The 15,566-nt window shown below is 42.2% G+C and overlaps 1 protein-coding gene across 3 annotated transcripts in view; it reads right to left on the reverse strand.

The window, feature by feature from the left end:
• Positions 1-785: 785 nt before the first annotated feature.
• ppp2r5cb (protein phosphatase 2, regulatory subunit B', gamma b) overlaps positions 786-15,566 on the reverse strand; it is a 44,952-nt gene continuing 30,171 nt past the window's right edge. For all 3 annotated transcript variants that reach the window (XM_033649346.2, XM_033649345.2, XM_033649347.2), the window contains 12 exons: positions 9,276-9,386; positions 9,080-9,172; positions 8,816-8,946; positions 8,648-8,707; positions 5,925-6,033; positions 5,741-5,794; positions 3,965-4,135; positions 3,717-3,844; positions 3,512-3,613; positions 3,194-3,266; positions 1,968-2,084; positions 786-1,021 (listed from right to left, as the gene is read on the reverse strand). In XM_033649346.2, coding sequence (XP_033505237.1) covers positions 887-1,021; positions 1,968-2,084; positions 3,194-3,266; positions 3,512-3,613; positions 3,717-3,844; positions 3,965-4,135; positions 5,741-5,794; positions 5,925-6,033; positions 8,648-8,707; positions 8,816-8,946; positions 9,080-9,172; positions 9,276-9,386 — 1,284 coding nt within the window. In that variant the 3' untranslated portion in view covers positions 786-886. The remainder of the gene's footprint in view (positions 1,022-1,967; positions 2,085-3,193; positions 3,267-3,511; positions 3,614-3,716; positions 3,845-3,964; positions 4,136-5,740; positions 5,795-5,924; positions 6,034-8,647; positions 8,708-8,815; positions 8,947-9,079; positions 9,173-9,275; positions 9,387-15,566) is intronic.

The following is a 15,566-nucleotide window of genomic DNA, read 5'->3' on the forward strand; positions in this document are numbered from 1 at the left end:
AACCGCAGACCTCTGTTAGTCCGGCGCTGTTCGATGAACAGAGTTGTGCTGTAACGCTTTTGATCCAGACACTCTCTGCTGTAGACCCGGGTGACCCTGTCCTGATTAACAGAATGATCAATGAATCCAAACAGCTGATGGAACAAACAGCCGAACAGAGCGGTTATACAGACAGGAAATGTGTTTCACTCTGAGAAGAGCTCCTAATATACTATGTAGGAAAAAATAAAATCTAAACAGCTGTCTAGTTTAAATGTTATGAGAAAAATAGCTAATATTAAATATATAGAAACAACTGACATTTTCTCATCAACTGATTTTTTTTTTTTTTTCTTTTTTAGAAATTAAACTGAAGGAGTCCTCTGTGGAGGTTACAGCTGGGGGGGCGGGGAGGGGGGGCTCATATTATTTGTACAAGCACCTGACATCTATAAAGAGGCAAGAAGAGAAGACAGCTCACACACAGAACAGAACACCTGAGAGAAATGACCAGAAGGGGGCAGCACAGCACCCTGAAAACACAACAGAGGACAGAAGAAAGAAAACAAGGGAGGAGAGAAGAGATAACAACACTACAGTATCTTGGGTGAAGCTCGGGGCCTCGGTGCACGTCGTGGTCATGCAGGACCGTCCAGCACCACTGACGTTTCTGCTGGACATTAACCAGGTGGATAAAAGAGAGAGGTGTGGGTGTGTCCCAAAAAAAGCCGGATCGGGCTTTGACGCGCGGCTTTAGACATTTTCTGTGTCAGGTGGAGCTGTTCAGTTCTGTGTTGTGCTGGGCTGAGAGATACCAGAGCTCTGTCGTTGTGCTGGCCGCCGCGGGCCTGTGGTTCCTCTGTGGATGCTGCTGCTGCTGGTTTCATGGTGGATCTGGGGTGGTCTCTTAGTGGCCGTCGTGCGTCGTCAACATTTCCTCGGCTCTCCGGTGCAACTCCAAAGCTGTGACAGTGCAGATGTCCTTGGGGAGTTCTGATTTTCTCCTCATCAGTGGACGCTCTCGACGCTGATCTTTTTGGATCTGGACACACAGACACACAACAGGATCAGTAACATTCAGCCAAACTTCACATGCTCAGAGTGTGTGAACCTACACAGCTCCTCAGGTCCTCTGACAAGAGTCTGTCAGCTGCTCCAAAGTGCAGGACTGAAACACATCTGCCTCCTCTCTCATAGAAAATATCTTTTCAGTACGATTCAGTCTGATCTGAATGTCTCACTGTGGCTGCACGTCCAAAATAATTTATTCAAGTATGCGTTTTTATTTATTTAGTTACGACTGATTGTATGTGACTGTTGCCTTGTGTGTGTCAACCTTGTTGTTGTCATTCTTGTTTGTTGCTGTTGTTTTTATTGCTACTGCGGCAGAATCAATTGCCCCTCGGGGACAAATAAAGGTCTTGAATCTTGAATCTCGAAAATAAATGGTCTGTGTAGGTAAATAATTTCACTGCATGACAGAATTTAGTGCAAACATGAGCAAGCCTCAAAATGCAGTGTGAAAAAAAAATATCAAAAAATGACAAAACTGAACAGAACCACTTGCAGAGGCAAACAGATGACTTCAAGGTAAATGATTTAGTGCTTAAATTCTCCCAGTTTGTCCTCTGACCCAGTTGGAAGTTGGAAGTCAGCTGGATGATACTTCACATGACTCACGTCTGTTAGCTCTGAATAATCATCTTGACAAAATAAATTATGTATAAGTGAAGGAGACTGTTTTTATTCTTCACTTGAAACAGCCTCAAATGTTTTATCCGAGGTTGGTTACAAAGTTTATTTAATTTTGTGTCCAATCACATGTTCGGAGTTTCTGCTAAACACTTACAAGCCTCGTGGAATCCATTTGATCGTACACGCTCTAAATGCAAACGACTCAATGTACGGACATATTTGTAGACACAATAAAACAGCAACAAGCCATGTTAGACGTGAGGTCATGGTCATATCCACTGCTACATTCCTACCTGTGTGGCTTCCTCCTCTACTGTCTTCTTTAGCATGTTGACGTCGTCTAGCAGCGGCCCGTCTGTCTCCATGTCCATCGGAGAGCCTGAGTCTATGGAGTCGATGTATATCAGAAACTGTGTGGAGAGAGGAGAGGAGGAGACACAGTTAAACCTGGAACCATCACTGATATTACTGTTCTCCTGTGTGCTCAATTATTCCTGCTCCTGACTTTAAATCTTTGATTAACTTTAAGAAATTGAAAAAATCTGAACCCTCGGTGACCTTTTCTTCAGTAGCACCTGATAATGTGATTATATCCTGGAAATGTAATAAAACAGCACTTAACCTGAGCAATAATGGAATAAGATGTCCCAGACTGATACTGTAATGACATTTTTACAGACACCCTTCAGGTGGGCTTTTTTTTTTTTTTTAAAGCGGGTTGGAGTCTATCCCAGCTGACATTGGGCGAGAGGCGGGGTACACCCTGGACAGGTCACCAGACTCTCACAGGGCTAAAATAACTATTAAAGGGAAATGAACCCGCTCATGCCCATGAAGACTGGTCACTGTACAAGGATCGTCCATTAGACCAGAGTTGGTGGTGGATCTGAGCCTGGTAAGATCATCCTGATGACGTGAGCTCAACATTCTATCTCGCTCTCTGTATCAGTCCGGCTCAAATACTTTCAGTGGGTGGAGCCAGACTGATATAAAGAGTGAAACAGAGTTATGAGCTCATGTCACCAGGATGGGTTGGTCTTAGATCAGACACCATCCGCTGAACATTCACTCACAACAGCGCCCTCACAAGGGAGCAATTTAAGGTTTAATATCTTGCAGAAGGACACTTCAACTTAGGCTGCTTTCACACCTGCCCTGTTTAGTTCGGTTCAATCGAACTCAAGTTTGTTTGCCCCCTCAGTGTGGTTTGTTTGGGCAGGTGTGAACACAGCAGTCACACTCAGGTGTGCACCAAAACAACCAGACCGAGACCTTCTTAAAGAGGTGGTCTCAGTCCAGTTCCAAAGGAACTCTGGTGCGGTTGGTGACATTAGAAAGTGTCACATTTATCTTGCAAGTGTACTCTTCTTCAACGTTTGCTTTACTTCCTGGATTTTTACCACATGGAAATTCTGACCAATCAAGAGCAGCTTTCTCACACAAGGCATTTGATCTGGTCCTCTTGTAAATGCTGCCGTGAGAACACGAACCAACTCTAGGCTTAAAATCTCTTTCTCACCTGTGGGTTTGACTTCGCGAGATTCTCGATCTTCAGCCAGGCTTCTTCTCTCTCTTTCCACTTGGCTTTCTCTCTGAGACACAAAACCAAACCAGGCAAAATCATCAGAGAAAAAGGAAGAACTTACTCAAATATACACTGACGTCACAGATCTATCATGTTCAAAGTATGTTAGGAGTCTGTGGTTTAGTTTACTGACCTGCTCGGTCATTCTTTCCATTTCTAATGATGTTTGTATGTTTTCTATGATGTGTAATAAAACCAAGAGAGCCGTAGCTGCTCCACAAATCGGACCCTGACTCCTCGCTGGTGACTTACTTGCTTTTCTCTGCCCTGAACTGTTGGGTGCAGTCATCAAACAGCTTCTGGTTCATCTCCATGAAGAGTTTCAGAGCGTTGTAGATCAACCCGTGGATCGTTCTGCAGACACAGAAAGATTACCACAGGTCACTTACGCATTTAGTATCATCACCGGGCAGAGACACAAAGACAGAGACAATGGAAAGCCTGTGCAGTGACTCACTTGTTCCAGTGGGTCTTGGAGTTGCGGTAGAGGGATGGGAACATGATGGGCAGGATCTTGGCGGCGTTGTCACTGATCAGGCTCATGATGTACTCATTGTTCCAGTAGTACAGAGCTCGTTCTGCCACCTGAGAACAATAGTTTATAAACAGGGTTACATATGCACACAGTCAACTTTTAATTTAAAGAAATGTGTACAACTACATACTAAAATCACTTCAAGTGTGTAGTGGGATGAAATGTCAGACCTGAAAGTGCGGGCTGGACACACACTTGGCCAGCTGTCTGAAGAGGGGCTCCATGACTTTGACGAACTCCGAGGGCTCGATGACGTCCAGGATCTCCTCCAGCTCGTTGAGGAACATCACTTCTTTCGGACTGTGGGTCTTTGGCCAATACTTTAACAAAGCCATTACCGTCTGCAAACAAAGTCGACAGGATAATTAAAGGAGGAGAAAAGTACAGATATAGTCGATAATTATGGGAAAACCAAAAAAATTTCAAGTCTTTATACACCGAGGGGGAAACAAAGCAGTCGCAGTCAGACCATGCTGAAGAATTGCTGCGTGGCTTTCTGCACATTAAATAAACTAAAAAAATCCAGAGTTAAGGAGTAATTTTCAATCTGGCAAATGGGAACAACACGTTTTGAAATCTGTCCAGTACTGAGTGAGAGCAGTGGCCTGGCTGCATCACCATAACCGTCCACTAAACATGCTTGTTTTTGCCGCTGACATATTATTTTTATAAGTGTCTGACAAGATTAATGATAGGATCCATACAGAGATATACCCTTTTTGTTAAAGAGTAAGATCGTAATTGTTTAACCACAAACAGCGCCCAAACTGCTACCATCAAATCCACCAGACTCCATTTAAATGAACAGTAACTTAATCTTCCTAAAACACACTTTATTCAAAGTTGAAAGACACAAAATAAAACTCACAGAAACCATCTTAGTTTGTCTTTCCACTGTTTCTACAATCACCAACTCTGGTTTGGTGGAAATTAACCATCAATTTACCAAGTTAGAGGTGGAAATATGTTGGTTAGATACTAGCTAAAATTACCATTTATTTAAATGGAGTCTGGTGGGTTTGGTGATGGCAATTTCGGGGCTGTTTTTGGTAAAATGAAAAGAATCTAATGCTTTATTCAAATAGTGTTAGATTGTTTAGCCACTGGTATAAAAGTTGTTCCTCCAAGGCCTCCAAGCAATTGGAGCCTCCTGCAATCCTTAAGGCTGCAAATCCCTGATTGATAACGCTGCAGCACATAGTCAAAGCATAGGCTAATGGTGATGAGTAACATCAGCGCTACTATACTATCTCGAAACTTACATAGATTTCACTGACACATGCCAGTATATTACATCACAGCATTACTGGCTGTAGGGTACTGATATTATAGTAAGTTTATTTAATAATATCTACAGTGACTGTTTCATATGCGAGTTTAAAAACCTTGCACTCTCTCCACGCCCCCTAACTATGACTCCAACACCGACTGTATCTACTGACGGCTGACCTGTCAAGCTCAGTGAATCTCAAATGGTGTGCTGTGATGGAAAGCTAATAACCTGTTGATGAAGCACTACTGGAGCTGGCATTTAAAAAGTTGAACAGACACATATATAGAGAGAAAGCAGATATCTATGTATATACTTTGTCATCCGGGACTGAAGACCTTTGAATCCACTAAAACCAGATTTATGTATTTCACCATGTCTTGTTATGAAGTCACACAGGCTAAGCAAGGAAATGACCTCCATCTTTATCCCCTTATTTTCATCCAAAATAATTCAAATGCATTTCCTTTGCTCTTTATTAAGATTTTAAAATAATAAAAACAGGCACCTAAGTACTTGACAAAGCACACAGCAACTTCAAACAGTGAGGAAATATCAAAAACTAGACTTTGGCAACACAGTCTTTGGGTTCATACAGACATTAGTTAACCCTGAGCTGACAGGATATCGGAGCACAATATTAATGACATAACAACATTAATAAATCCCATCTTACCGGCTCTGTGAGGGTGCTATCCTTCTCTAAGAACTGTACCACACAGTAGGCCAGCTGTGGGAGAAAGACAATGTGACGTTAACACTCGTGACGTAGCTGCAGCACAGTAAACACTGATGCTGTGAGGTTTTGTTTATGGCAGAGCGAAGCATAACACCGCATTTAAAGCTGACAGTGTGGTTACCTGTGGGTGGTAAACACTAAGAGACTTGACTTTGTGTAAAGGCAGCAGAACTTTCAGCAGGAATATCTTGTGCTCTTCTTTCAATGGTAACGCAAACCCATTGATTATGCTGGAAGGCAAAAGACAGTCATTAGAAATATAACTTCACTGTAATGAGTCGAGACACAACAGAGAGGAAATAAAAAGACTCCGTCTGTATGTATCAACAAAAAATGTGTCAGCTTTGTCATTTTACTACTTAATAACATTATTGGAAATAGGGCTGTCATAAAAACTAATACATCAGTACCAAGTAGATGCCAAAATCTGGAAACATGACGGTACTTGTTTTTCCCTAGTAGTGTAAGTACTGTAGATACTGGAAATGCAATTCTTTTGCAAGTGTTGTAGTCTGACGTTAAAGGCCAAAGCAGAATGCCTACTGGCAACAACAACACAGCAAGTGCAACTGCAGCGACACCTCCATCTTGACTTGTCGAAAGGCTAAAGCTAATTGGGGTTGCCCCCCCGTGTTAAATGGTATCTCCCAGGTGCACTACGTCATCAAACCATGTGATGTTTGGTATTGTCGGAGTCAGGAAGCTCTCGACTTTTCAAAAATAACATCGTTTTTCTTTTATTTATTATGTATTTTGCACCAGAGCAGCCTAAACACAACAAGTCCAAAATCGCGATGAGTGGTGACAAGTCATGTCATGACGTTTTTCAACGGGAAAAGTTAAAGGATTACTTGCGATCTCATGTGGAGCCGTCAGTGGGCATGTAGCTGTTTTATAAAAAGGTAAGAGTCTCACTCCTACCACTATTTTTGGCTGAGATATACCGTCTAGAAAGTGGGATCATAACTTTCTCATTTCATATGGCTTTATTTGGTGATATTTTATGGTGTTTCTGTGTCATAAACAACATCAGCTATCATAATCACACCTGATTTCAATAAGGTACAATGTTTGAAGCTGGCTGAGTGTTGTTTGATCACTGATAGGACTGTTTTGAAGCCGAGTGACTGACTTGTCATTTGGAGCTCCGCCTGGATCTTTTCATGGATAAAACACTGTAGAATGGTCATACTTTGAGCAGTCTTCTTCAAATTTGAAACAAGTGTTCATTGATAGTGTGCCTACAGCCCCACAGTGTCATTTACCTGCTCAGATGAAGCCACAGACAGTTATTCATCCTGAAAAACATGTTTTATTTTATTTTAGGCACAATCTTCAATTCTTGACTGACTTCAGAGGCCTATTACTCTGTCTCTGTATCACCTAGAGTGTTTCTGATACTTTCACTAGAAACTTCAGAGAGTTTTCTTTCTGGCAAGACCTCATGCATGCATGTAGTCAGAGCGGTTCAGAAGCTACCATCATTTAAATTTGGGTATGTCATTTTAGGCGTTTTTGCTACAAAATGGGGGTGGAGTACGAGATGTTTAATTACTTGCAACGGGAGCACCACGTATTCACACTATGCTACAAACGGCAGCAGCATGATGAGGGCCAGTGGCTATTCTGCTTGGAGCGCTGCATATTCTGCATTTTTTTCTGATAAACAGCTATTTAAAAATATTCAACTTAGGTTAAAACGCTGCACTCGTCATTGTCACTTTTTATCCAGCCATCAAAACACAGCAGAGGTGGGGTGGGACAAATAGCCTCCCATTAAGACCAAATGTCACATCTGACATATACAGGTGCTGAACAACAACAGAGGAAAAATATGTTAAAATACAGTAGGCTAAGGGGCCATTTATATGACAACGATTTCAGTAGAAACGGACAAGTCTGTCCTTCGCGTTTCAAAAAACTTCTGCGTTTATATGACGTTATTGAAACGATCCCCGTTCACACGGAGCCGCAAAATTTACTGGAAACGCTGTAGTATGCACGCCAGGCCAATGGGTGGCAGTGTAAATTTGCAAAGCAACACCACGGCATGACGCCATGTGCCTGCGCTGAAGCGCCTTCCTCTACAACGCGGTGATTACAAACCAAAACAAAGAAGACACACTGGAGAAAGCATGCACAGATAACTTTATCTGGATGGACGACGAGGTGGAGTTGCTACAGGAACAGATCTACACTTCACTTCAAATCAACAGGGTGAGCAGCACAAACAGAGCTCGGCATTGTTGTTGTGACGGTCGGCATGCCTAGTGACTGGAACCGTAATGGGCATGTGCGAAAAAAAGTTGAAATCGTTGTCGTATAAACGGGGCCTAAAGGGCTGCCCCCGACTAAGAATTTTCCTAGTTGACCAATAGTTGTCATCTAGAGCCATTAGTCGACTAGTCACCTGCATGTTTCTGATATTAATTTAATTATTAAATTAATGGGCATGTAGCTACTTCCATGTTTCAGATGATACGTCATGTTTGTAGTCGACCAATGAAGATGAGTTTACATATCACCTTGGGTTCGTCCTTCACCTTCTCAAAATGATCCCACACTTTGGATTTCCTGCCCGACATGTTATTAACTAGTACCAGCTGCAGTTTGTTTATTGTTTATGTTTGCTGCAGATATTCTGCTGGTTGTTATAGTCTTGTTATGTTTATCGCTTTAATAAATATATTAAATTGTATGTCATCAATTTTTACCCATGGTTTTAAAAAATGGTACTGAATTTTTCAAGGTATTGTATGAAAGTTAGACATTCCAGTATCGTGACAACACTGAAGCATTAGGATGAGAAATGGTTCATGTGTGCACCTCTCAGAAATTTCTTACCTGCCTAATATTTCCAGTAATTCTGCTATTCCATTATGATGTTCAGTCTCATAAATGAACCTGGAAAACAAACCTCATGATACATCATGGTGGAACACTCAACAGAACACACTCCATTAGTCACAAACACAAGTGCCACTAGTGAACCGTACTCAATGAGTCACTCACCTATAAAATATGTTATTAATCTGTTTCCTAATGTACGCTCGCAGGCCCAGGAACTTGCCATAGATGCGATGAAGAGTGGTCTTTAAAAAATCTCTTTCCCTGGGGTCTTCACTGTCGAACAGGTCTAACAGCTGTGCACAAAACAAAGGTCACTGAGAGCAAATTCAAAAAGAGCAGCAAATACAAAGATCAAACAAACGCACACAATGCCCTTCTCTCAATCATTTATAACCACACACATACATTCATATAACATGTACTCACCTGCATTACAAACTTCTGGTCAATATACTTTTTGGCTATGTTTGGTTGAAAGTCAGGTGACTCTAAGAACCGTAGGAAGAATTCATAGACGAGCTGAGGAAAGAAGAGCCGAGGTTAAAGGATGTCAGAGTAACAGCTGTGTGGATTTATTCACATCATAAACAAGACTCTGCCTGAGTGTGTGTGTGTGTTGTACCTGTAGATGTGGCCATGCAGCCTCTAGCGTGGGCTCATCTTCTTCTGGGTCAAACTCAGCACCCGTGGGGTTAGATGATGGCGGCAATGTCCTGAACATATTCACAGAAAACTGTGGGGAAAAAAAGAGAAAAGTAGGTCAGCTCAACAACAACAACACTCAGTAAACACAGGGGATTCATGGAACCATGTTTCACCTTCAGACAGAGATAAACTACAGATTTCAAATTATTTTTAAATGTAATATATCCAAAAATCTTAGGCGCATGATAGTGGACTAACTCTGGTGCGGTTGGTTTGTGGTGAGAAGGTGTTGCGACCTGGATGTGAAGCAACTGCAGTCACATGACACATTGTTTGGGTTAAACATGAGCATGTTACAGTCCTGGAGGATTATTAATGTGCACCTCCTCCTGTACTGCCTTAATATGCACATTCAGCACATCCAATGCATCAAAACATTGTTTTCTAGTTGGAGCCGCGCCTCGTTTTCAAACTGTATGGTTTGACTAAAATGAACAATGACAGCAATATAGTCCACGATGAGCAGCGCTAAAATCAACCTGCGTAGTTGTCCCTCCATTGTGACATTAGAAAGTGTCACATTTATCTTGCAAGTGTACTCTTCTTCAACGTTTGCTTTACTTCCTGGATTTTTCCCACATGGAAATTCTGACCAATCAAGAGCAGCTTTCTCACACAAGGCATTTGATCTGGTCCTCTTGTAAATGCTGCTGTGAGAACACGAGCCAACTCCAGGCAATTATACAACTTTGGAACAACATGAGTCTCTGATTCAGACCAAAGAAGACCACTCTAGGGCTGACAGCACCCGAGGAAAACTACTTCAGCTAAGGTTATAGGATATAAAACATGCCATGGTTACTTATATAAAACATTGACAAACAAAATTCACCCTACTTTGACAGGCTTAGATGATGCTCTACCTGAAACAATCCTGACAACTGACACAACCACGACAAATCTGACCTATTTCAACTATTCAAAGTCGCATCATTTAAGCTTCATCTTATCGACCTCTTTGCTGTTGGTCATCAGCGTACATTGATGATATTACCTGGTTCCAAACAAGGTGAGCTGATACTAGAAGGTGGAGTTAAATCACTGCAGACCACTGACTGGTCAGAGAGAATCATCACTAGCATGACACGGGACACCCTGCACAAACCGCCATTTTCAAATAGCAAACCAACTGCAACAGCAACCTCATTTTTGTATTCCCCCTGTCCCAAATTTTAAAAATGGCCGCCAAAAAACAACACACAGACATTCCTCATCCCTCACAGCTGTTTAACACAGCATTACTGTGGCAACCAGCTGCACATGGGGTACAATCTGCAATGGCAAACCAACTAGACAAAAGCACCTGTTACCAAGAGCGAGTCGAGTCAAGTGGAGCTGAACCACACAGTGGAAATGAGGTGTTAACAAACACTTTTTACCCACAATGCCCGCTGACCTCATACTAACATATAGCCAGGGTAAAAATATAACAGTACTGTTGCCAAACTCCAGCAAACATTAGCTCTGATTGTTGAGTCTGTCTATTCAACCTGCGCCTTTGACAGCTGATGATTGAATGTTTGCTTCTAAAACACACCTGACAGCTGAAATAATGAACCTAGTGGGGGAACTCAGAAATCCATCAGCGACAGTATTTGACAAGCAAACAGGGTTGTTAACAATCAGTGACTTGTCCCACAGCACTACAACAAATAATCAATAGGCTGAGAGGATGACTGCAAAGTACCAAAGAGGAAAACAAGCCTGTTTGCAACAACTTTCAAAATAAACTTAACCAGTGACATGTTCTACTTTTTAAAGGGGAAAACCACCAAAATTAAGAATTTAAATATATTATTTCCATGGCCAAGGAAAGTTCAATAAATATTTGTGAACATGAGCTGCTCTCTGTCAAAGCCAGAACCAGAGAAGTAAGTCTCAAACTTGTGATGTCATAGGGTATAAAATCTGGAGCTGCTCCGTGTCCTCATCAAATTTTCTTGCCCCCAATCCTGATTCAAGTTATTCCATATTGAGTATCTGTCGATAATACAGATGCACAGTTCAAGTACTTTAAAGTTATTAAAATCAATCCAATGAACAAGTCTGACTAAATAGCTGCAATGCATTAAGAAAAAAAAAATTGTTCCTTAATGTTTTTACTACGTATTTTTGGTTTATTAAGAAGTATAGAATAACAAATCCTCTTTTAAATTCTTTCAACCTCGATGCTGTTGCAAGGGAGTTTCTCTCTCCCTTTCAGAGAGTATTCTCCAGTGTTTGTTGCCTCGGTGCAGCCGATCTGTACATCTTTTGCACAGATCACAGCAATAAATTAGCATTTTCTTTCTGTTTTTTTGCTTGCGGAGCTATTATTGCGCTTGCAGTGGCGTGGTGAGTGTGACCGACCGCTGTCTCTCCTCTGCCCACGGTGGAACACAATGCGCCGGAGACGACGCAAGGTAAAACGCAAGAGACTCTCATATTAGGCTGAGACAAGTGCTCGTAATTTTGGTAAGTGACAAATAAACATGCTGTTGTTTATGGCGTGTGGTGTTTCGCTGCGGGCCGTGCTCAGTCCCTGCTCTGACACACACAGGAGAAACACCAGTGTGGCGGCTGACGTTAAACAAAGGATGGGATCAGGCTCTATGTAGCTCGATATAGCCGATACCTATCAGTTTAAAATGTCTTCACTGAGGATCCTTCTCACCTCCTCCACCGTTTCTTCCAGTTACTGCCATCAGGCTGAAGCTACAAAGTCCCACTGGCCCGAAAACATCTAGAAGAAATCCTTCATTCCCTCGGTACTAACCACCCTGATGGATCTAAAATAGACACTGCACTTTAATGCTTTTATCAGTTGCTGTTGAGCATTGTTGAGTCTTGTCAAAGGAGAATTTCTGTCACTGTTGGGACAGACAATAAAGTTTATCTATTCTATTCTATTCTTGATCGGCCCTGAAACTGATCCTGAGATCTGATCGGGACATCCCTCCTCAGAGAATTCCCCTGGACACTCTCATTGTCATCTGTAACATCATTCCCAATTCGTTGTCTTAAGGGCAGCTGCAGACTTCATACTCGATGACACTGTAAATCCAAGTTTTAGCACTGTACTTTTGGGATTTGGGAGCAGACAGTTGTTCATGGTTGCATATATTTTCAGACTGTCTTAGACCACTGGAAGAACTTGAATGAATTTTAATCCCATTTCTACCCCTTAAATCTTCCACTTGGTATTGAGTGCCCTCGTTTGCGAGATAACCCTTGATGAGGGAAGTGAGTAATATTAGGGTAGAGATCTTTCCCTAAGAAATGGGACACCACTTCAAGCAAATTGGCATGGCCGACCTGCAGGCATACGCCACGCTTTGTAGCGGTGCAATGAAAATGCCAGCTCCAGCGCTTGTGTTGTGGCGTGTGCTAAGTTTATTCTTCTCTGTCTGATGAATCAACGGAGGAGAAATGCTGAAAACAGGAGGCGCCTACGACGTCTTCTAGTTCTGATCGATTTTGTTCGGGTAAGTCGATTTGTTTAAATATTTTGACGCTGTGTTCAACCGAGTTGCTGATGAGTTTACACTAGTCCAACCGTCTGTTGTTTTTATAGCCTACATTTCGATCGTACAGTAACAAATTGTTTTCCAAAACTTGCCAAAGTTGCTGACTTCGCAAGGTGTTCTGGGAAATTTCATCTTCCACTTTGTTGAGAGTGTGGGTCGGGGCTCCCTTGGAATCTACGGCAGGTTTTAAGTGTTGGAAACCACTTCCACCACCTCAATTCTGTTTTGGGACACCACTAGCCTAAACGTGAAGTGCAAAACCAAGTGCAAGTGGGTATTTCTAGGGGAAGTGTGGGTATTGGGACAGGCCCTAAATCAGCCTCTGCAAACCGGTCTATCTTCTGGTTTAATTTTGCTTTTGAGAAACAACTTAGCTGTTAACTAAAAAAATAACTCACCCTAAAATCACTTCCTGTACTCCACTTATTGCCCAAAACTGCTCCATGAAAAAAGTCTGTCAAAATGAAGTTTATATTGTGCTAATCCATCCTCAATCTCCCTTAAAATTTTAAATGAGAAAATGTTGTATTTGCTTTATGAAAATGGAGTGAATGAAAATGTGTGTTGATGGTTTAATATTCCCTCTTGTGTTTATCTGAGATAGCACCCTGGTTCACTGGCGATGACGCTCCCCCGACTGGGAAGCATCCATCTGTTTTCCTTGGGAGTCTATTCTCACTTTCCAGACAGCACACTTAAGACAGTCCCTGCAGAATGCAGTCGACCAGAGGTCAAAACACACTCACTCACCATCATGTTTATATTCCTAGCAGAGACTGTTTCTTACTTCCCCCCAGAGAGTGGGACTAATGGAACAACCACTGTCGTGTCATCCAAAGGTCTGCCAAAATATTGTTCTACATTTCCAACACCGAGCCATCAAACATGTCCTGAAAGAACAAGGGCTTTCTGGAGGAAATAACATGTACGGCCTTAACATAAGAATACACTCTTTATGGCTGAAAAGGGAGTTTGTCGTGTCAATCTCCGTACTTTGATGATGAAAGCCATCAGTGGACTTCAAAGAGTCCTTGTCTTTAAGGGGGCAGGGGAAAAGGGCTGTCAGGAATAAGAGTATATTTTCATGCAGATTTGAAAGCTCTGTTGCTGATCAAATGAAGCCACGAGGAGGAGGATGGGGGTAAATTTGCACCTTGATCACCTGCAGCTTACCATGTGGCATTGAGGCAGGGCTTTGATTAAAATCAAAGGCTTTTAAATTTGGCTTGGGAAAGCAAACCTGGCACCAGGAACACATCCAGGCCACGACCTCGGAGGAACACATCTCTAATAAATATACAGTAGGAGCTCACACTGACTACAGTCCGACTAGACAAACTGCTTCAGACCTGCAGAGGGCGGAGCTACAGATGATTTAGCTTTAGTGACCTCACATGGGTTAACTTTCTTGGCCATCATTAAACAAACACCACTAAGTGACCACTTAAGGGAGACAAAATAGATGGATAAGGAAAACATTTAGGTTAGGATTATGTGACAAAGATCTTTGGGTTTACACTGAGGTCGGTGCTGCTCATGTGAGTTTTCTATGACTCAGTGAGGAGCCGAAAAATAAAGACTAAATGGGTCTGGAACAAGTAAGTATCGCTGGCAGCGCAGCAGAAACCACAGCGCATTGTCTTCCCATGGTGCTGGAATAAAGTCCACATGAAAAACAAGATCTCGGAGGATAAAGACCCATTATGCTCATTTTAAGGTTCATACTTGTATTTGGGGTTTCGACGACAGCATGTTTACACGCTTTAATGTTCAAAAACCCCCACTATTTTCCCCATACGCTCCAATTTAGTGCCAGTCTCTTTAAGGCCCCCTCCTGAAAAAGCCCAGTCTGCTCTGATTGGTCAGTGTTTCTGGATCTTCTGCATCTGTGCTCTCAACTTCTCTGCACCATCATTGCAGGGAATGACTGTAACAGAGTATAACGGCACTTTCTACGTGATTGGGTACCAAACCCAATACTTGCAAGGGTACTGACCCAATTATGTCGGTGCCAGAGAGGACTGATCCATGTTAGAGCCAAATTTCCGTACCTGGTTTAGACAAGAAGTGCGGCAAAGTTCCCTGAAGTCTAGAAGCCAGCCACAGAGCTCCACTGTGCCGCCATGTTTAATTTGAGAGTGGAAGCGCCTCAAAGCTGAGAAGCTAGCAACAAAACTCTGCGGAAGCTCTGACGGTTTCCCAGCAAGCCAAACTTATTACTGCAGCGCTGATGTGCTGTGATAGTTTTGGCACCTGGTCTATTTACTTATCCATATTATAGAACAGACACATTAGCTCTATATGTCATTAGAAAAGAGCAGAGGAGCAGAACTGCCAAAAATTGCATTTTTGTTACTACAGAGAAAGTAAAGTACTGTAAAAAGGTACCACAGGGGAGTGGTTCACATGTGAATGGTGCCCAACACTACTTTCTACTGTGAACAAAAGCTTCTAAACCTCATCTTCAAAAATAAATTTGTTCCAGCAGGAATATAAAATCAGGTAGAAATTCACAACATTAGCACTGAGATTACATGTTTCTGTGACGTTAGCTTGTAGCTACAAGTAGTACTTTGGCGTAATCATGTCAACACTTGTAGTAGCGTGCCTGGGGCAGATGACCATATACTGAAATCTGCACGAGCGATGTCATCTTGTCTCAAAAATGTATATGACTGTTGAAAACAGAGTATTTAGAAAGG

The sequence above is a fragment of the Epinephelus lanceolatus genome, chromosome 13, assembly GCF_041903045.1.
Source record: "Epinephelus lanceolatus isolate andai-2023 chromosome 13, ASM4190304v1, whole genome shotgun sequence".
Classification (NCBI taxonomy): Eukaryota; Metazoa; Chordata; class Actinopteri; order Perciformes; family Serranidae; genus Epinephelus; species Epinephelus lanceolatus.